We start from the raw sequence: 23702 nt of genomic DNA, 5'->3' as shown, positions 1-23702 counted from the left end.
CGTAAATTCCTGTACAATTCATTACGCTAACAATATGTAACAGTTCTCAGGCACCGAACATCAGAATCGGCTGTTTCTTTCGTCGACCTAGTTCGTGAGTACACCAACAGATGTCGCAGTTACCTCACTTCCTGAATTCTGTAAGTCTCCAAACTAACCTGCAGAGGGCAGGGCAGTGCTACGAGCTGCGACGTAATTGGACGCTGGAAGGAGAGAAAGAACATATGATTCTGTCAGCTGATTGGAAGACGTCAAAGCAGTCAACAAAGCCATGCGCTCAATGTTTTGATGGTTTAGTTCTCCGACTGGTGCTCGTCTGGTGTGCGCGTTGGGTTGGTGTCTTGTCCCTTGACGATGCCGTTCATTTCTAAAGACTGGAGATCTCCTGGGGAGGAGTGGGTTAAAACAGAAGAGGGATGGGAGAAAAAGAAAATACTTGAATGTGGGCGGCAGATTAACGGCAGTGCGCAGGACAACATGGATACCAGGTTTGTTGTCGTATTTTGTTTTGATTCGTATGCTGGCTGTTTGTTTGTTTTGAATCAATTGTTTGATTTACACATAACACATCTTTGACTAGTATTTCCTGATGCCGTCGTTAATATCGGTTCGTTGCATAGTTAACGCAAAGTTTGTTTAACAAAGAAATATGGCATTTTCACATCTGTCACTGCCTTTCTTTTGTTTCTTTATGCTATTGATTCTAAAATAAATCAAATGACCGTTTTCAAGGACGGAAAAATACGTTTCGTCAGCTGGTAGTCCAGAATCTGCGTTTATTATTTTATTTTCCATAAATGGTGGCAAAGGTTTATTTAGAGTATTGCCAGAAACGTAAGTTTTGTGTCGTAACAATTTTCATGCCAGATTTAAATGAAGTAAATTGGAGTATATAATTAAGTCTTTGTTCTCTTCAAGCGCCATTTTCAAATGTCAGCCGAGTTGTTTCTTTGATGCGCGAAGCACTGTCGATACAGACTAAGTTCCACTGATATGCGTCTCGTTTCAAACGCTCTATAACTGTTCTCCACAGTTTCATAATGTGACACATTTTTATGTTAATTGGATTGTTAAGCCAATAATTCACAAAACAATGGGATTTGTGAGGCGTGTGTACCTACGATGATTTTGTGAAGAAATGTCTTGAAACGGTTAATTAACATTAGATTTATTTGCGTACAATCTGCGAACAGGCAGGCAACACAAATAGAAACAAGATTTTTCGGAAAAACAGTGGTTTCATTCTACTTTCTCACAGAAATTTATGTAAATGTGGAATTATCCGCAGAGATTGTTGCCAGTGAATTCACGAAACACAAGCCTACTTATTTCAAAGCGTGAAGTCAAAAATGATGCATTTTCAAAGAAAGATGTTTTATTTTACTTTCTAAGACTGAATGTTCTTGTCTTCCTTTCAGATAAACAAAAGAAAATAAACAATAACAGCAACTCGGCTAACATACTTCTTTGAAACATGTTGACGCAAGGAAACGAGGCACACACTACTAGACAAAGGAGCGCAATTAATTAAAATTCGTTATAGTAGTTTAATACATTTAAATTCGTCAAGTAGTTTTTTCCGTTATTGGGCCTTAATCTAAAGGTTGGTTTCGAGACTGCTACTCGGCTTTTGACAGAGATATTTTTATGCGGTTTAGTTTTAAATGTGTCGTAAACTCTGGTTCCAGTATGTTTAGCCAAGCAAATAAATGTCCTTCCATTGTACCATTCGAATTGTTGGCTGTTTTGTAACAAATGCACCCAGAAACGTTTTATTGTTCTAAAATTTGACATGTTCCTTAAACGCTTCCGTTCTTTTCCAGAAGTTAATACACGAAGAGCTAATCAAAGCAAATAAATTCGCGTTAGTCCCAAATAAAGACACGCAGAAGCTGAAAGGGGGTGATTAATAATCATATCAAAAATGTTGCAAAATTGGTCGACTGAGTTTTCTGCTTCGTGCTGGACACGTTCGGAAGATAAGATTGTCAATGCTGGTAAATTAATGCCAAGCGAAGAGCGAATGAACAGCTCCGCAACTGTTCTTTCTGAACCCCAAGGCCTTGGTAGCTGACCAGGAGAATACCTGCAGTCATCAAATTATCTTCCGTTAAGAAGGTGGAATGAGCTCCACGAATGTGATATAACTTTGAAAATTGTTAAGAGCAGCAATCAGTCGTCGTTTCCGTTCTAGCTGGAACTGCTATAATGGAGTTAGAACAGAAACGAGGACCGATTTGCTGCTCTTTACCATTTTGAAAGACATCTGCATTGTTCAACCATGTAATACCCTAGCTATTGCTTCATGTCCCGGACAGGGACGTATTTATTTCCTTTGAAACTGGCTTTTCATTTTTAGTTTGTATATTTGTATAGGATGTAATTTAGTCAAGTGACTTAATAATTGCATAGTTTTGATTTCATTTTGCCTATTTGCACACGCATTGTTGCGCAGCGCATTAGCTAAGCTTCGTGGCTTAAGTATGATGCCGTAATTCCCTTTCGCGCCAACGTTACTTCCGTTTGTATTCGGATGCGGTCATGTTTGTGGAGACGTATATTGTCCTCACGAGAAATGATTTACCCCCTTTCTAACCCTTGCATCGTTTTGCTTATAGTTCACCAAAGAAGAACGCCTAGTTTTCGGTGATTACTGAGTTTTCCTTTGCAGTGTAATAGTGAGAATCCCTCAGTGTCACACCATACAAAAACACTTGGCATAGCCGGTTTAGTTTCCCCATGGTGTAACTCACTGCAGGAAGAAGTCGAAGTTGTACAGGTATATCATTTTAGGCGAACAGTGGAAGCCTTCTTTAACCAGGTCACGCTGTTTCCTTAGATTACATTTACTTACCAAAGTTTACCCTGTCCAGTAACTTAACCGGCGAATGATCCATCAAACGGGCTGATGGTTCTTACAATGGAATCTTCTCACCGAACATTTGATTGCGAGATTTGTCTTAACATGAACTTGCTTAAAAGTAATAGTAATATCCATCCATTGTAACCAAGACAGATGAACGAGCTTAATCTTTCGAGCATTTCCTTGAACACGTTTATTTTCAGTCAGTTTCCACAGGAGTGGAAAACTTAATGCTACATGGCACGTTTTCAAGTCCAAGTTACATGTGTCACTCTTATATAGCGTAAAAACTATTTGTTCTCATATTACGTGATCTGTAATCAGTTATGTTTATTTTCTGCCTCTTTGCAACCGATTTCGAAACTCCAAGCCGTCGTCTCCGAGCTTATTAGCTTGATAATAGATATCGCATACCTCCGCAAGCAAGTCGGGTTATCGTCAGCCAGTGTATTCTGGTCCGCTTATTTCGCAACTTTTTGTGAAGTAGTTGACATACAGATCAATAAAAAAACTACGGCTAACAGGAGATAAAATAATAATACAATATACAGTTTTTATTCTACTTAATATATTTAGCAGCTAGTAATGCCGCAACTTTTCCAGTACTGTGAAAGCAACAATAAGGTTTTTCCCTTTCATCTAGTTCCTACAGCAAGACTTCATATCTACGTAATAATGTTATGAAAACTGTAAAACATTAAAATGAGTGGTGATGTAGGAAAACACTATTTATGTAAGGGGATACAGACTTGTTTACCTAGTCTAGTCATCCTTATTTGACTGATCTGTGATTTTCCAAATAATTGCAGGTGAACACTGGGTAGATTCCTATTGATGCTTCGCGGCAGGAACATTCTCCACCATTGAGCCTCGTTTAATGAAGCCAACCGTAACACTGAATGTTAATTAATGTTGTAACTGTCAGTACTGATGTTCATCATTGTATTTTTCATCGTTTCGATATTTCTGAGTCAGTCAACTTTAAAGAGAGCTGTTGATACACTCCAAGACAAAAAACCACGCACCACGGACTTATCCGAATGGGATGGAACTCGGTAGATTTGGGGTGTATGTGCAGGCAAACATATGATTGCCATTTCAGAAAAAATGATGAATTATTCAAGAGAAAGAGCTTCACAATTTGAGCACGTCAATACTGTGTTTGACCACCCCTGGTCGTTACGCATTCTGGATGTCGTTCTGAGGAATGTCGTGCCAAACTCTGTCCCATTGGGGCGTTAGAATGTCAGAATCCCGTGATGGTTAGAGGGCACTGCCCATAATGCTCCAGATATTCTCAACTGGGGAGAGATCTGGCGACCTCGCTGGCGAAGGAAGGGTTTGGCAAACACGAAGACAAGCAGTAGAAACTTTAACCACTTTCGGGCGGGCCTTATCTTGCTGAAATGAAAGCCCAAGATGGCTTTCCATGAAGGCCAATAAAACTGGGCGTAGAAAATCGTCGACGTACCGCCGTGCTGTAAGGGTTCCGCGGATGATAACCAAAGAAGTCCCGCTATGAAAAGAAATTACACCCCAGTTCATCATTCCTGGTTGCGGGGCCGCATGGGAGGGGACAGTCAGCTTGGTCCACAATGAGATTTTCACTCTGCAGCGGAGTGTGCGCTGATATGGAACTTCCTGGCAGATTAAAACTGTGTTCTGGTCCGAGACTCTAACTCGGCACCATTGCCTTTCGCGGGCAAGTGCTATAGCATCTGAGCTACCCAAGCACGACTCACGCCCCGTCCTCACAGCTTTACTTCTGCCAGTACCTCGTCTCCTACCTTCCAAACGTAACAGAAGCTCTTCTGCGAACCTTGCAGAACTAGCACTCTTAGTGATCGCAGGAGAGCTTCTGTGAAGTTTGGAAAGTAGGAGACGGAAGTAAAGATGTGAGGACGGGGCATGAGTCGTGCTTGGGTACCTCAGATGGTAGAGCACTTGCCCGCGAAAGGCAAAGGTCCCGAGTTCGAGTCTCGGTCCGGCACACAGTTTTAATCTGCCAGGAAGTTTCATATCAGTGCACACTTCGCTGCAGAGTGAATATCTCATTATGTCTCATGTGATCAGCCACAGACTTGTCCAGTGAAACAACTAATAATACTGTGATGGAGTACCTGATTTACCTTTGCGTGATTTTACAGTCTTCAGTAGTCAAAGTGTATCTTTAAAATCATTCTTCCACTATGGTCATTTCCTGTTTGTTATGAAATGCGGATTTCTGTACTAGGTACCCTCAAAGCCACTAGAGCTAGATATTCACAGTATTTGAAGCGAGAAGCGTGACGCCTGCTAATTAGGCAATGCCGCGGAAGCGGAGCCTTCGTAAGAGTTGGTTGATCCCGAAGCGAAACTGAAGCACTCTTCTGTGTCTTCTCGCTTTCACGAATGCTCCTCTTGATGCGCACCGTCACGCACTGCAGATCTGGAAAACTAGTTTCCTTGATTATCGGCCTTTTTTTAAAAATAGTTTCCTCTCTCCACGCACCTGCCTCTTCTCTACATGTGTACTCTGAAAACCATGCTGCAATTAACCTAATTTTGTTCTCCCGATTCCTATGGGTGCGATGTGTACGGGGTTGTAGCATATTCGTAGACTCATCATTTAAAGCCTATTATTAAATCTTTGTAAGTAGGCTTTCTCCGGATAATTAACGTGTCTTTAAGAGTCTGTCACTTCAGTTCTTTCAGCATCTCTGTGTTCGCCCCCAGTAGCTGAGTGGTCATCGCGACAGAATATCAATCCTAAGGGCCCGGGTTCGATTCCCGGGTGGGTCAGAGATTTTCTCCGCTCAGAGACTGGATGTTGTCCTAATCATTATCATTTCATCCTCATCGACACGCAAGTCACCGAAGAGGCGTCAAATCGAAGGACTTGCACCTGGCGAACGGTCTACCCTACGGGAGGCCCTAGTCACACGACATTTTTAGCATCTCTGTGACGCTCCCTCGGGTTAATCAAACCTGTGAAGTTCGTGCTACCCTTCTCTGTATACGTTCAATATCACCTATTTGGTACGGGTCTCACACACTTTAGCATTATTGCAGGATGGATAGCACGAGTGATTCGTAAGCAGTCTCCTTTATAGACTGACTGCACTTGTCTAGAATTCTACCTACCAATAAACCGAAGTCTCCCTCCTACTTTACCCACAATCGAGCGCAAGTGATCGTTCCATAGCAAATCCCTACAAAATATTAAACCCATACATTAATATCAGTTGACTGATTCCAACTGTGTGTCTCATTTGTTTTGTAGTAATAGGATATTACCTTTTCTTCTGTTTGTTAATCTCTTAAGTTTGGCTTCAGTACGCCAGAGGAGTAGGTGTAGGATTGGAAACTGAAGGGTTTCCGGTTCGGATTTTAAGGTTTGCGTAAGAGTGTTCACCAACAGTCAAATCCGCTTTGTGTACGCGTAGAAAACAGTGTCTTCCAAATTCCACCCTGAGCTGCAGCTCTTCCCAAACAATTTATATACCTTACATAGGAAATATATCACGGGATGTGGCACGAAAAGTTAACGCTTCGTTGTTGAGAAACGAAATCCTAAAATCACGCATTCGGTAGAACGACGGTTCAGTCCCGCGTCCGGCCATCCTGATTTAGGTTTTCCGTGATTTCTCGAAATCGCTTTAGCCAAATGCCGGGATGGTTCCTTTGAAAGGGCGCGGCCGAGCTGCTTCCCCATCCTTATCTAATCCGACGAGACCGATGACCTCGCTGTTTGGTCTCTCCCTCAGATCAACCCAACCCCAACATTCTCGAGTGTTCTCCGAAGAGCGCGCGCCTGAAATCATTTGTTAGAACAGTGTGATGTTGTAGATATTTGTAGGTTTATTGAACGATAAATTTGTGGTTACACAGCCATTATGTTGGTTGTTTCTAATACTATTTTTAGAAAACCGTGCAAGGCGCCTCTTGTGGCAGCGAGTGTTGATTAGAATAGCAACTACATGGGCTTGTTAGCTGGGATACCACGAGGGGTAGGTTCAAATGGCTCTGAGCGCTATGGGTCCCAACATTTGAGGTCAGCAGTCCCCTAGGACTTAGAACTACTTAACCCTAACTAACCTAAGGACATCACACACATCCATGCCCGAGGCAGGATTCGAACCTGCGACCGTAGCGGTCTCGGGGTTCCAGACTGAAGCGCCTAGAACCGCTCGGTCACACCGGCCGGCTGCACAGTAGTTGTTTCGGTAATGACATTTCTGGCTCTCATTAAACCAGAAAAGTAATGAATTGAAAACATATGCATAAATTACAACGTAACAGTTGCCCTGCGTTCTTCATAGGAAAAAGAGGGGAAACTTTCCAAAACGCGTAACAAAGAGCACGCCATGCTTTCAGGACTAACCACTTTGATAAATCCACAACAGCTGACTACGTATATTTACTTGAAGATATATACAAAATTATATCTATTACAGCCTTACTGCTCTCAAATGGCTCTGAGCACTATGGGACTTAACATCTGAGGTCATCAGTCCCCTAGAACTTAGAACTAATTAAACCAAACTAACCTAAGGACATCACACACATCCATGCCCTAGGCAGGATTCGAACCTGCGACCGTAGCGGTCGCGCGGTTCCAGGCCGAAGCGCCTAGAACCGCTCGGCCACAGCGGCCGGCCACGAGAGGTAGGTTCAGCAGTCTAATAGGAAAAGGTATTCGTTCTATGTGCACATTGACAACTTTCATTCCCGAAAGGAGATAGCGAAATTGAACTCTCTGGGCGACGTTGATGAGTGCGTATATCTAATAGTGTTTGTTGATATTGTGAAGGTGGTAGTGATGGCAGGGAGGCGTTGAAACCCAGTACTTTTAACACAGCATCCTCTCTGAGTGATTTCCCTAAATCGCTCCAGGCAAATGCCGGGATGGTTCCTTTGAAAGGGCACGGCCGACTTCCTTCCCCGTCCTTCCCTAATCCGATGAGACCGATGACCTCGATGTCTGGTCTCCTTCCCCAAAGAACCCCCCCCCCCCTCTTTGAATATCGTGAGCTAGCTAACTGTGCTGTGATGATGGATGATATCTGAGATTACTGTCAGAGTGTCCAGGAGAAAACTGCTTTGGATTCATCGAAAAATTGTGTTACAAATGTAAGCAATTCCGACAAAAGCAATGAACCAGAATTTGTCGAAAGTTTACAAGAAACGGTTACCCCTTCAGTTCCAAAGCTAAGATTTGCACAACTGAAATCAAATGAGGCCGTGCTGTTGTTGCAGGTCATGCGTACAATCCTGACGAGATGTGTATAGAGGTTTTTGTTCGTGGTTCTTATGATGGCTGGAGCAGAAACGAGTTAATTTGTATGGTATATGAAAATCAAAAGGATCAAGATGGGATATCATGAAGGATGTTTCAAACAAGTGTCATATCCTACAGGAGGCAGTATTGGTCAAAAACAGAAGAAAAGTTCCAATTATTATCTACGTCTACATCAGTATTCCGCAAGCCACTTCACGGTTTGTGGCGGAAGGTACTTCTGGTGCCACTAACTGATCCCATATTAGCTTCACTTTCTTGAATTTTCTCTTCGTGGTCATTTTGCGAGACGTACTATACGCACTCGAAATTTCAACAGTGACCCCCCCCCCCCCCGATACACAACATCTCTCTTGTAGCGTCTGCTACTGGATTTTATAGGGCATTTCCGTAACACTCTCGTCACGTCTAGACGATCCCGTGACGAAACGCACGCTCTTTGTTGGACTTCTCTCTCTTCTATCAGTCCTCAGTCCTACTGGTAAGGGTCCCAGATTGACAAACAGTACTGAAGAGTAGTAGGTCTGACAAGTGCCTTGTGAGTCACTTCTTTAGTAGATGAGTTACATTCTCTTAAGATTCTTCCTATGAATCTCAGTATGGCATCCTCCTTTCCTGCTCCACCAACGGAAAAAATCGCAACAAAAAAAGAAACAGAGTAATGAAATTTCGGAAATACATTTGTACATAACATTTTAGTGACTAAATTGCAAGATCACATGTTAATTAATGTAGTCAGGGGTAAACCATTACAAATGTGAAATTCTGGTACATCAGTAACCGATGTAACCGCCGGAATGTTGAATGCAGTTGTGCAAACGTGCATGCATTGTGTTATACAGGTGCCGGATGTCTGTTTATGAGATGGAATTCCATGCCTGTTGCACTTGGGCGATCACTATAGGGACGGTTAACGCTGTGTTTGGATAACGCTGGAGTTGTCGTCGATGATGTCCCGTTTGTGTGGATTGGAGACAGATGTGGTGATCCAGCAGACCAAGGCAACATGTCGACACACTGTTGAGCGTGTTGGGTTACAACAGCGGTATGTGGGCGAGCGTTATCCGGTTGGAATGCTGTTCATGAATGACAGCACAGCAGGTCGAACCACCGAATTGACACAAATTTGCAGTCAGAGTGCGTGGGATAAGCACGACAGTGCCCCTGCTGTCATACGAAATCTCACCCAAGACCGTTCATCTAGGTGTAGTCCAGCGTCTCTAGCATACAGACATTTTGGTTGCAGGCCCTCAGTTGGTCTCCTCCTTACCAATTGGCAGGACACTTAGAAAATGTAACAGACCTACTAAGGAGACTACCTACACTAAGCTTGTCCGTCCTGTTTGAGAATACTGCTGCGCGGTGTGGGGTCCTTACCAGATAAGACTGATGGAGTACATCGAAAAAGTTCAAAGAAAGGCAGCACTTGTGTATTATCGCGAAATATGGGAGAGGGTGTCTCAGAAATGATACAGGATTTGGGCTGGAAATCATTAAAAGAAAGGCGTTTTTCGTTGCGACGGAATCTTGTCACGAAACTTCAATAACCAACTTTCTCCTCCGAATGCGCAAATTTTTTGTTGACACCGACCTACATAGGGAGGAACGATCACCAAGATAAAATAAGGGAAATCAGAGCTCGTACCGAAAGATATAGGTGCTCATTCTTTCCGCGCGCTATACGAGATTGGAATAATAGAGAATTGTGAAGGTGGTTCGATGAACCCTCTGCCAGGCACTTAAATGTGATTTGCAGAGTATTCATGTAGATGTAGGTGTAGATTTAGAACACGCGGCCATCACTGGCACCAGGCCGGCAGCTGTAGCCGTGCGGTTCTAGGCGCTTCAGTACGGAACCACGCGACTGCTACGGTCGAAGATTCGAATCCTGCCTTGGATATGGATGTGTGTGGTGTCCTTAGGTTAGTTAGGTTTAAGTGCTTCTAAGTTCTAGGGGACTGATGATCTCAGATGTTAAGTCCCATAGTGCTCAGAGCCATTTGAACCATTTTTGAACTGGCACCGAAGCAGAAGCAACTTTCGTCAGAAAAAACAACAAACCTCTTCCCTGCCCTCCAGGACCTCTCGCTTGACACCACTGAAGTCGCAAATGGCGGTGGTTTGGAGTCAATGGAGTGCAAGCTACAAGGCGTCTGGCTCGGAGCTGTCCTTGAAGTAGCAGATTTGTAGCAGTTCGCTGCGTCACTGTGGCGCCAACTGCAGCTGAAACTGCTGCTACAGATGCAGTACGATTCGCCAGAGCCATACGCCGAAAACAGTGGTCTTCCCTCTCAGGAGTGCCACGTTGGCGGCCCGGAGCCCGGTCTTCTTGCGACCGTACATTCTCCTGACCACCGCTGCCAGCAGTCATGCACAGTGGTTACATTCCTGCCAAGTGTTTCTGCAATATCGCAGAAGGAACAAACAGCTTCTCGTTGCCCTATTCACGACCACGTTCAAACTCGGTGAGGTTTTGATAATGGCGTCTGTGTTGCCTTAAAGGCACTTTTGACTAACGTCAACTCACCACGTCCATTCTCATAGGTAATTAACGCTCACGACCGTTACAGCTTGTATGTAAAGGAGTCCTGATTTGCATCGTCATAGTGGCGCTACTAGAGCCACTCTTATGCGATTGGCGCAGAATCTGAATAGATGCCATCATTCAGATGTAGAAACACGCCTATCAACTTTCGTTTATGTCGCATAATTCCTTGGCGTTGCGATTTTTTTCTGTCGGTGTATTTTTATTATGTGGTCATCCCAGTTACGGCCGCTGTGGATAGTTACTCTTAGATACACTCCTGGAAATGGAAAAAAGAACACATTGACACCGGTGTGTCAGACCCACCATACTTGCTCCGGACACTGCGAGAGGGCTGTACAAGCAATGATCACACGCACGGCACAGCGGACACACCAGGAACCGGGGTGTTGGCCGTCGAATGGCGCTAGCTGCGCAGCATTTGTGCACCGCCGCCGTCAGTGTCAGCCAGTTTGCCGTGGCATACGGAGCTCCATCGCAGTCTTTAACACTGGTAGCATGCTGCGACGGCGTGGACGTGAACCGTATGTGCAGTTGACGGACTTTGAGCGAGGGCGTATAGCGGGCATGCGGGAGGCCGGGTGGACGTACCGCCGAATTGCTCAACACGTGGGGCGTGAGGTCTCCACAGTACATCGATGTTGTCGCCAGTGGTCGGCGGAAGGTGCACGTGCCCGTCGACCTGGGACCGGACCGCAGCGACGCACGGATGCACGCCAAGACCGTAGGAACCTACGCAGTGCCGTAGGGGACCGCACCGCCACTTCCCAGCAAATTAGGGACACTGTTGCTCCTGGGGTATCGGCGAGGACCATTCGCAACCGTCTCCATGAAGCTGGGCTACGGTCCCGCACAGCGTTAGGCCGTCTTCCGCTCACGCCCCAACATCGTGCAGCCCGCCTCCAGTGGTGTCGCGATAGGCGTGAATGGAGGGACGAATGGAGTCGTGTCGTCTTCAGCGATGAGAGTCGCTTCTGCCTTGGTGCCAATGATGGTCGTATGCGTGTTTGGCGCCGTGCAGGTGAGCGCCACAATCAGGACTGCATACGACCGAGGCACGCAGGGCCAACACCCGGCATCATGGTGTGGGGAGCGATCTCCTACACTGGCCGTACACTACTGGTGATCGTCGAGGGGACACTGAATAGTGCACGGTACATCCAAACCGTCATCGAACCCATCGTTCTACCATTCCTAGACCGGCAAGGGAACTTGCTGTTCCAACAGGACAATGCACGTCCGCATGTATCCCGTGCCACCCAACGTGCTCTAGAAGGTGTAAGTCAACTACCCTGGCCAGCAAGATCTCCGGATCTGTCCCCCATTGAGCATGTTTGGGACTGGATGAAGCGTCGTCTCACGTGGTCTGCACGTCCAGCACGAACGCTGGTCCAACTGAGGCGCCAGGTGGAAATGGCATGGCAAGCCGTTCCACAGGACTACATCCAGCATCTCTACGATCGTCTCCATGGGAGAATAGCAGCCTGCATTGCTGCGAAAGGTGGATATACACTGTACTAGTGCCGACATTGTGCATGCTCTGTTGCCTGTGTCTATGTGCCTGTGGTTCTGTCAGTGTGATCATGTGATGTATCTGACCCCAGGAATGTGTCAATAAAGTTTCCCCTTCCTGGGACAATGAATTCACGGTGTTCTTATTTCAATTTCCAGGAGTGTATTTTACGTTAGATACTGTTCCCAACGATTTGTGATCAATAGTGTAGTTCCACAGTTGTGGATTTCTTTTTCTCCGTATGCGCAATACGTTACATTTATTTACGTTCAGGGCAAACCTCTAGTCCCTGTACTTTCATCAGTCCTCTGTAGGTCCTTCTGAAAATCGTTCATGTCTTCTGGCGTTAGTTTTAGTTTAGTTTTTGTTATGTCATGTTTCGTAGATCATTTTCCCGATTATTTATCGATATGATGTGGAACAAGTCAGATTACAAGATACATATACACACACATGAATAGTGCTAATATTAATATTATTGAAATTTTTAGTTCTACACATGCAACTACATTTAGAGGTACAATTTTTTTTTCTACCACTTCTGAAACAGAAATTCGACCATGGAGTAGGAGTTGTCCGAAAGAAATGATTTTAAGCTAGATTTAAAACTTGATCTGCTACCTGCCAGACACTAAGTTGTTGGGCAAATGATCAAGGATTTTTGTTGCTGAATAATGTACTCCTTTTTGAGCAACTGACAGCTTCAATAACGGATAGGAAAGGTCTTTTTTCCCTCTAGTGTTGTACGTGTGAACATCACCGTTCTTCGCGAATTGAGATGGATTATTTGTAACGAATTTCATTAGCGAATAGATGTACTCTGAAGGTGCAGTTAAAATACCTAACTCCTTGATAAGGTGCCTACATGACGTCCTTGGGTGAACACCACTAATTATTCTCACTGCTCTGTTTTGTGCAATCAATACTTTATGTCTAAGTGGTGAGTTACCCCAGAAAACTATTCCATAACACATTATTGAGTGGAAATATGCAAAGTACGTTAGGAGGCTGATCTGTTTTTTTACCAGGACTAGCGATTACACGAAGAGTGAAAGAAGCTGAACTTAGTTGTTCGAGAAGCTCAGTAATATGCTTCTTCCAGTCCAAGTTGTCATCAATGTGAACACCCAAAAATTTGGAGAAATCTACCCTGTTAACTGAGCCCTGTTCATATGCTACATCAATTGTCGGTATGACTATTGGGTGTACAGAACTGGATATAGTGAGTTTTTTCAAAATTAAGGATTAAGGGAGAGTCCATTTTTCTGAGAACCACTTAATAATTCTTTGAAAGACATCCTTAACAGTATCTTCAGCTGCTTTTTCTGGAATGGGATTTGTTATAACACTCGTGTCATCTGCAAAAAGTACTAGTTCCGCCTGCTGAATGTTAAGTGAGACGTCATTCGCATGAATAAGGAACAGCATAGCACCTAAAATTGAACCCTGTGGGACTGTGATAACTCCCCATTCACTAGAATTTACCACCCTCTCAACATTATTTGTGCTATTCAGCACAACTTTTTGCTTTCTGTTCATTAATTATGATTCAAACCAGCGGTGTGTATAGCCATCAATTCCATAAAACCCGAGTTTTTCTAAGAGTATGACATGATCCACACAGTCAAATGCCTTCGAGAGATCGCAAAAAATACCAACTGGCGATAATCACTAGTTTCCTATAGACATACGCATATACCCTCATTATTCTCACAAAATATCCGTTGTTTTTGTGAAATTAGAACGTAAAAATCATTAAATATCGAAATCTGGTCACTTGATCGAAAGCGCTCTCTTATTGGCTGATGCTCTCGTGACGTCACAGACTAATAGTTAAGACGAAGCTATACTAATTACGTGTGTTACAGGAGCGTTAGCCAAAGTTACGAGGCTTTTTACACAATTTCTCTGCTAACGGTTTGGCTTTGAAGTGATGAAAAACGCAATTACAACTTCTAAGGACCAATGGAAAGCAGTTTTGAGAACCCTGATAGTAGCAGCCTTGCGAAAGTTGATGCGTGTATATATAGTCCACCCATTTAGAGCAGAGACATGTGCAATGACGGACAATCTTTTTCCCTGTTCCCGGCAACATAATTTAACTCGTTCAAAACGAAGGAACTGTTGAACTTCTGCAAATAGGTCCATATATTATAACTAGATTGTTCACTGTCAGTCATGAGCTACGACCCAAAGCACAATTAAATTAATTTTAGCAAAATTTAGTGCTGATTTCCTATATAGAGACACTCAGCGAGGCTACTGCGTCCAGCAGGCGTTCGGTGGCGCAACCGATAGCGCATCGACTTCAAGTAAAGAGGTCACATGTTCGAATCGTGAAAGGGGCATGTACTTTTAAAAGTTGTATACGAAATGTGAAAATAGCGTTAGCAAGAACTGATTATAGCAGTTGTTTCGATTGTGGGATGTGTTATATATAGCTTCACGTTAGTCTTAGTCTGAGAAATGGACAACAGAAGATAAATGCATTTACTTTGCGAACAAACAATTCACATTTTTGGAAAGCATTGCAAGTAGTGAAATACCACCAACGCCTGCTGTACAACGAGATGTAAGACAATGAGGTTATACAGAGAGATATACAGCGTGTCTACATTCAGGTGACACAAATGTAAGGGCTGTGATGTTTGTGAGTGCAAAGTAACGTTCGTGTTTGGAAGCAGTTTCCTTCATCTTTATGTAAGGTGATGAAACTGCAAAAGTTTATGGCCGTGGTCCATGGAACTCTTCTATCCCTTACGTTTCGGCCAAAGCTACGTCGGACACCTTCGGAGGTGCTCCTGGTTGTGCTGATTCTTGCCGACTGATTAGTTTGTCGTCGAAGAACGGCCTAAATAGCTTGGAAAGTGGCCGTTGTCTGGATTTCACGTGATAGCAGAGATAAACCTTGTCAAGGATAAAGTTTAACTATGGATCATACTACGTCAAAGATAGAAACTTCCAATCGATTCTCTAGCGCCACTGTCCATATATCGCTGAGTTTCATGGCTTCCTCTTTTCTGTTAAAATTATCTCCATGTTTATATATTTCGATGGCTTCTCTATATATCCGTGGATAATAGTCTGTCATAGTACATAAAACTTCAGTTTCCGAAAATTTCACTACGTGCTCACCCGACTGAAGAGCATGTTCCGCCACGGCTCAGTACAACCAGAAGTACCTCCGAAGATGTCCAACGTAGCTTTGGACGAAACGTCAGGGATAGAAGAGTTCCATGGACCACGTCCATACAACCCGGAAGAATGCCTCGGCAGCTGAAACATCCGGTCGTGAAAGCCTTCATTGTATGCAAAAGTTTAAACAATAATGATCCTAGCTGGACAGTACGAAGATAACAACATTGTTTCTACACTAATGGCCATTAAAATTGCTACACCAAGAAGAAATGCAGATGATAAACGGGCATTCGTTGGACAAATATATTATACTAGAACTGACATGTGATTACATTTTCACGCAGTTTGGGTGCATAGATCCTGTGAAATCAGTATCCATAACAACCACCTATAGCCATAATAACGGCCTTGATACGCCTGGGCATTGAGTCAAAGCAAGCTTGGATGGCGTGTACATGTACAGCGGCCTATGCAGCTTCAACACGATACCACAGTTCATCATGAGTAGTGACTGGCGTGTTATCACGAGCCAGTTGCTCGGCCACCATTGACCAGACGTTTTCAGTTGGTGAGAGATCTGGAGAATGTGCTGGCCAGGGCAGCAGTCGAACATTTTCTGTATCCAGAAAGGCCCGTACAGGACCTGCAACATGCAGTCGTGCATTATCCTGCTGAAATGTAGGGTTTCGCAGGGATCGAATGAAGGGTAGAGCCACGGGTCGTAACATATCTGAAATGTAACGTCCACTGTTCTTTCTGTCGTCAATGCGAACAAGAGGTGACAGAGACGCGTAACCAATGGCACCCCATACCATCACGCCGGGTGATACGCTGGTATGGCGATGACGAATACACGCTTCCAATGTGCGTTCACCGCGATGTCGCCAAACACTAATGCGACCATTATGATGCTGTAAACAGAACCTGGATTCTACCGAAAAAATGACGTTTTGCCATTCGTGCATCCAGGTTCGTCGTTGAGTACACCATCACAGGCGCTCCTGTCTGTGATCCAGCGTCAAGGGTAACCGCAGACATGGTCTCCGAGCTGATAGTCCATGCTGCTGCAAACGTAGTCGAACTGTTCGTGCAGATGGTTGTTGTATTGCAAACGTCCCCATCTGTTCCCCCAGGGATGGAGACCTGGCCGCACGATCCGTTACAGCCATGCGGATAAGATGACTGTCATCTCGACTGCTAGTGATAGGAGGCCGTTGGATCCAGCACGGCGTTCCGTATTGCCCTCCTGAACCCACTGATTCCATATTCTGCTAACAGCCGTTGGATCTCGACCAACGCGAGCAACAATGTCGCGATACGATAAACCGCAATCGCTATAGGCTACAATCCGACCTTTATCAAAGTCGGAAATGTGATGGTACGCATTTCTCCTCCTTACACGAGGCATCACAACAGCGTTTCACCAGGCAACGCCGGTCACCTACTTTTTGTGTATGAGAAATCGGTTGGAAACTTTCCTCGTGTCAGCACGTTGTAGGTGTCACCACCGGCGCTAACCTTGTGAGAGTGGTCTGAAAAGCTAATCATTTGCATATCACAGCATCTTCTTCGTGTCGGTTAAATTTCGCGTCTGTAGCACGTCATCCTCGTGGTGTAGCAATTTTGATGGCCAGTAGCGTAATAAAGTAAAAAGTATGGTCACATAACTAGAAAATATCTTCTTGAATATGACTTGTATGAACAGCGATTTTAAATGTAAGCGCATGTAAACAACAAGGAAAACACAATAATATTCTGTTTCTGATCGGTGTGATGATGTTCTGTAATTGTGATTTGGTGTTCATATGAGAGGTCTGTCGAGACGCTTTACAAATAAGTTAAAATGTTCTTTCGGGTTAGACTCGAACTAGCGAACTGTGGACGTCATCTTATCAAATTCGAGGGTCTACCGCCCTAACAATTGAGATACCGAATAATTGAGGTGCAGGTGGGTGAGACGATAATTTTCACTAGAGTTCAATTTCGTTGAACGATGCTATCCTTCGTTTTAACTGCGGGAGAGCATGTATCGGAGATAAGTTAATGTTAGCGTCACAGTGTAACACATGTTTAATTAATTTCGTGAACTCGTGCGTCGATGTGGTGGCAATTTGCGGTACAGTGCAACCACATTTTACGCATCTTCGTATTCTCTAGAAGACTCAAAAACAGCTTTTCAGGAGTTTTTATAGATGCATTTGTACAACATGGTACTATATAGCATTTGTAACCCATTTTCTGAAATTTCAAGTCGAAAACAAGACATCGATGTGAAGCAAAATTACGACAGTAGGAGCAGCGAGCTAGTCAGTGACGTCACACGCATCACATGACTCGAATGGAGCGTTTTAGCGGGCTTTCAAATTATTTTAATTTCATTTCCGTTTTTATAAGAGAATACAGAAATTCAAGGAAAAAAAGGCATGTCAGGAGCATAAAATGACATAATTAATCCTTTAAGACAATTTCCAGTAAACAGTCAAATACCCTATGGCGAGGTGAAATTACAGAGCCTAGCTCCCACACAGCTATGTATGTAACTGGAAGGGCCAGACAGTATGTGACGCAGTGGAAAGCAGCATCAGGCATGTTCTTGACAGTGACATGTAAGGAGTCGGCAGTGGACAGGTCCCCTGCTATGCGGCAGAGTGCGGTGCGGCGGCTCGGCGCCTGTCTGGCCCGGCGCCAGACCTGCCCCCCCCCTCCCCTGTTTCCCCCCCCTCCCCCCCGGACTAAAACAACCTAAACAACGCAGCCAGCGCAACAGCCGCCGCTCGCTGGGTGAATCACCGCCTCGCAGTAGCGGTAGCCCTCTCTTTCGGCACGCCACGCGTTGCGTGCGCAGCGGAACAGTAGTCGCGGCCAGCAGTTTCGCCGTCTGTCGTGATCTCTTTTACTTAGACTTTCGTTTCACTAGTAGCTAAGTCTCGCTATCAGCTGCCACAAAAACATGAAATTGAAGTTAAAAGTATTGATACAACGTTGTTCATGGTGAATAACTGTATTTATTGCAACTAAAGATGACAACCAGATATGTTTTATTTGGTAAACTAACAGTATGAGAGCCCGCCCGGTCAGCCGTGCGGTCTAACACACGGCTTTCCGAATTGGGAAGGAGCGCCTCGTCCCCGGCACGAACCCGCCCGGCGGACTTGTGTCGAGGTCCGGTGAGCCGGCCAGTCTGTGGATGGTTTTTAGGCGGTTTTCCATCTGCCTCGGCGAATGCGGGCTGGTTTCCTTTATTCCGCCTCAGCTACACTCCTATGTCGGCGATTGCTGCGCAAACACGTTCTCCACGTACGGGAACACCACCATTGCTCTACCACGCAAACGTAGGGGTTACACTCGTCTGATGTGAGACGTTCCCTAGGGGGGTTCACCGGGGGCCGAACCGCACAATAACACTGAAAGAGTGGTTCGGTGTGGGGCGGCGGAAGTGTGTAGTGGACTGCGGTAGTCGTCATGTGGTTGTGGATCACTGCGGCTGCGGCGGGGACGGAGCCTCGTTTCTGGGCCTCCGGTTAACACAAGTACTATACAATACAACAGTATAGGGTTTTCTTTCTAAACTGTAAAAATACACTGAAGAGCCGAAGAAACTGGGCACTCTTTTAATATCGTGTAGGGCCCCGCGAGCACGCAGAACTGCCGCAACACGACGTTGCATGGACTCGACTAATGTCTGAAATAGTGCTAGAGGAAATTGACACCATGAATCCCGTGAGGCTCTCCATAAATCCATAAGAGTACGAGGGGGTGGAGATCTCTTCTGAACAGTACGTTGTGAGGTATCCCAGATATGCTCAGTAATGTTAATGTCTGGGGAGTTTGGTGGCCAGCGGAAGTGTTTAAACTCAAAAGAGTGCTCCTGGAGCCACTCTGTAGCAATCCTGGACGTGTGGGGTGTCCCATTGTCCTCCTGGAATTGCCAAAGTCCGTCGGAATCCACAATGGACATGAATGGACGTAGGTGATCAGACAGGATGCTTATATACGTGTCACCTGTCGTCAGAGTCGTGTCTAGATGTATCAGGGGTTCCATATCACTCCAACTGCACACGCCCCACACCATTACAGAGCCTCCACCATCTTGAACAGTCCCTTGCTGTCATGCAGGGTTCATGGACTCATGAGGTTGTCTCCATAACCGTACGCGTCGATCCGCTCGATACAATTTGAAACGAGACTCGTTCGACCAGGCAGCATGTTTCCAGTCGTCAACAGTCAAATGTGGGTGTTGACGGGTCCAGGCAAGTCGTAAAGCTTTCTGTCGTGCAGTCATCAAGGGTACACGAGTGGGCCTTCTACTCCGCCCATATCAATGATGTTTCGTTGAATGGTCTGCACGCCCAGCGTTGAAATCTCCAGCTATTTGCGGAAGGCTTGCACTTCTGCCTTGTTGAACGACTCTCTTCAGTCGTTGTTGGCCCCGTTCTTGCAGGTTCTTTTTCCGGCCGCAGCGATGTCGGAGATTTGATGTTTTACCGGATTCCTGATATTCACGATACACTCGTGAAATGGCCGTACGGGAAAATCCCCACTTCATCGCTATCTCGCAGATGCTGTGTCCCATCGGTCTTGCGCCGACTATAACACCATGTTCAGACTCACTTAAATCTTGATAGCCTGTCATTATAGCAGCAGTAACTGATCTAACAACTGCACCAGATACTTGTTGTCTTATGTAGGCGTTCAGCCAGTTTACATATCTCTGTATTTGAATACGCATGCCTATACCAATTTCCTTGGCGATTCAGTATATTTATGTACACTTTAAATTTCTTTGTATTTATGAATAATTTTTCCCCGCTGCGTTAAATCATGTGGCGCAGAATTTTTATTTACATTTTCCAGAACGCTAATTTTCATTGTTTTATATAAACGTATTAAGACGGAAACCCCATACTGTTAGTTTACGAAGTTCTTATAAATGAAGCTATTCTACGTGAACAACGATGTACGAATATTTTTTTCCGTGACTATATGCACCTATCCCTGAACACCCACGTTTTCTGAGCACAAACGTGTTGTATCTGTAACCGAGTAATGAGCTACGTGCCAACCAACATGGATTCCGAAAAGTTGGCTGTGCGAAACCCAACTCACGCTCTTGGCACATGACACTCTGGAAGTCATAGATCAACGCAGCCGGGTAGACGTAGTATTTCTAGGCTGCCAGAAAGCATTTGACCAAGTACCAGACCAACGCTTATCTACAAACGTACGATCATATGTGGTAGCAAACGGAATTGGTGGCTCGACTGTGGACTTGTTGGTAGGGAGCACGCAACATGCTAGCTTGGTTTCGAGTCACCGACAGCCATATAAGTAACTTAAGGCGACGTCCAGGGAAGTGTGTTCGGGCCCTTGCTGTTCATACTGTATTTTAATAACCTGGAAAACGATACTAACAGGAACCTCAGCTATTTACAGCTGATGCAGTTATTCGTAATGAAGAACTCTCAGGAAAAAGCTGCAGAAAAATTCGTCAGTGATGGATCAGAGCCGGCCGCAGGTGGCCAAGCGGTTCTAGGCGCTTCAGTCTGGAACCGCGCGACCGCTACGGTCGCAGGTTCGAATCCTGCCTCGGGCATGGATGTGTGTGATGTCCTTAGGTTAGTTAGGTTTAAGTAGTTCTGAGTTCTAGGGCACTGATGACGTGAGATGTTAAGTCCCATAGTGCTCAGAGCCATTTGACCCATTTTTTAAATGTACGGAAATGTAAAATGGTTCAGTATAGACAGTACAGTATAACAGCATTCTAGGAGTGCCATATCAGTGAGTCACAGTTGGAATTTGTCAATTCATGTGCGGGTATATGAATCTGAATGATCCTTTAGACTCAGGTCACAGATAAAGATAGCGGTTTATCATGTGCTTTTTTGTTGTGACACAGTTACATTCTAAATTACACTGCTTTAATTTTTATTTTTATGTTTTCTAATATATTTAAGATAGACGTGTGTACTTCGGGTGTTAAACAGTAGAAGCAAAATATTTTATAGCAGATATTATGGTTTTGTTCGTGGAACTTCATAAAAACCAATTGTTTTTAAGTACACGTAAAGATATGTTACAGTTCTTGCACACTTGTGTTTCGTCTGAGTTTTGAGGGCTTTCCTGATACTCATCTTGTCGGGGTTGTCTTTTCAGTTATTGTGTGTGAATGCAAATTCATGCAAGGGCACTGATGACCTTGCGCTCATCCATAAATAATAATAATAATAATAATGGGGATTTATCAACATAAAAAACCTACATTATGGACAGGTAGACAATTTAAGAAAATTATTTATAGAACGAGCCGAAACTAACAAAATACACAAAGCAATCACTCATAGAAATACATCGGCTACACCACTGCAATTTCATAACCACTTCTACAACCCTTTACATCACATAACATCAACAGATACGAAGAAAGTAAATTGGAAAAAGAAAACACTACATGGCAAGCACCCGTATCATCTAACACAGCCACACATCGATCAAGACGCATCCAACACATGGCTAAGAAAAGGCAATATATACAGTGAGACGGAAGGATTCATGATTGCAATACAGGATCAAACAATAAACACCAGACATTACAGCAAGCATATTATTAAAGAACCCAATACCACAACAGATAAATGCAGACTTTGCAAACAACAAATAGAAACAGTAGATCAAATCACAAGCGGATGTACAATACTAGCAAATACAGAATACCCCAGAAGACATGACAATGTAGTAAAAATAATACATCAACAACTTGCCATACAACATAAACTAATAAAACAACGTTCCCACATACAAGTATGCACCACAAAATGTACTGGAGAATGATGAATACAAATTATACTGGAACAGAACCATTATAACAGATAAAACAACACCACATAACAAACCTGACATCATACTCACCAATAAAAAGAAGAAATTAACACAACTAATCGAAATATCCATACCCAATACAACAAATATACAAAAGAAAACAGGAGAAAAGATTGAAAAATACATCCAACTGGCTGAGGAAGTCAAGGACATGTGGCATCAGGATAAAGTTGACATTATACCAATTATACTATCAACTACAGGAGTCATACCACACAATATCCACCAGTACATCAACGCAATACAGTTACATCCAAATGTATATATACAGCTACAGAAATCTGTAATTATTGATACATGTTAAATTACCCGAAAGTTCCTAAATGCAATGTAACATATACCGTACAGTTAAAAGGAAGTCATGCTTGATCAAGGTCCGCGTCACTTTCCATTTTTAACCAGACCTAAGGTCTGAGAAAGGAAAGATAACAATAATAATCTCTCGGGTTTGTTATCAGATCCAGAACAGAGCTCTCCCATTCGTCCACAGATATTTCTCTGGCGAGCCGTGACGAACTTTTGACAAGAGAAGACAATCTAAAATTTATTAGGAACAACCTGTTACATTCTATTACTCCTTTCTTTGTACAAAATCTTTTGTTCATAATCCAGCAATTAACAATAGCTAGATAGGTAAAATAATTACAATCTACCTGGCCACTTCTTTGTTCATATCATCTCTTAGAAGTACGTTGCGACTCCCTTCTAACAAAGGAAGATAACAGAAAAATAGATTGAAATTAGTCTCCTCCAGCATGCTTAGTATTTCTTCGTTGTTGATAACTGAAAGTAACAACATAGATTAATCATCGATATTATAACAATCTGTTTCTTAACAATCAAGTTACAAAATTCTGAGGTTTCTTACTCAGAATAAAAAAGCTACAATTTACACTGCATAGGAAACACGGAAAAAGCTCAGAGGAAGTAGCATGGAGAACACGTCTACTGTAGTCAACATAAGAAATAATTTTAGTTAAAACATAATATATCAGTGAAATATGATTCTTTTCGTGAAATATAATTCTTTTCACGTATTAAAAGCAACAGACACAGTAAATCTAACCTATAGAATAGCGTGTTATTTCGGAAAGCCTTCAGAGCGCCCGGCGGGCAGCCTTTACACCGAGTCGTATCTTTAAGACATCGTAAGTGGCACTGTAAGACAAATGTAGTGCGATCTAGCAGCACAAACTGAAACCACGCAACTTACAGGAAGGCGTGATACAGGTCTTATATTGCTAAAAACAGTTTATAAATTATACGAAGTGAAAACTCGAACTACACACGTGTAGCCACGGCCTGAAGAAGTTACATGGGTATAATTTCGGAAGTCTGGACTTAGTGATGCTTCGTGATCAACAAGGTTCTTTTCCTATACGGAGATCCTACCAAGCATTCGAAAGTGCGTTCCTCTGTGTGGCCGTCGAATTCTGCTTTGTCACTTCACTGTTTTTCTTGGCGAGTGTTGAGAATTAGTAAGCGTGGA

At 43.8% G+C, this 23702-nt stretch overlaps 1 protein-coding gene across 1 annotated transcript in view; it reads left to right on the top strand.

Annotated features, from left to right (window-relative positions):
* The first annotated feature begins 229 nt into the window (after positions 1 to 229).
* LOC126251632 (F-box only protein 32) overlaps positions 230 to 23702 on the top strand; it is a 554853-nt gene continuing 531380 nt past the window's right edge. The window contains exon 1 of the mRNA XM_049952177.1: positions 230 to 488. Within this exon, the coding sequence (XP_049808134.1) occupies positions 355 to 488 (134 nt within the window). The 5' untranslated portion in view covers positions 230 to 354. The remainder of the gene's footprint in view (positions 489 to 23702) is intronic.

The sequence above is a fragment of the Schistocerca nitens genome, chromosome 4, assembly GCF_023898315.1.
Source record: "Schistocerca nitens isolate TAMUIC-IGC-003100 chromosome 4, iqSchNite1.1, whole genome shotgun sequence".
In the NCBI taxonomy this organism is placed as follows: domain Eukaryota; kingdom Metazoa; phylum Arthropoda; class Insecta; order Orthoptera; family Acrididae; genus Schistocerca; species Schistocerca nitens.
This window is presented reverse-complemented; position numbering and strand designations above follow the sequence as displayed.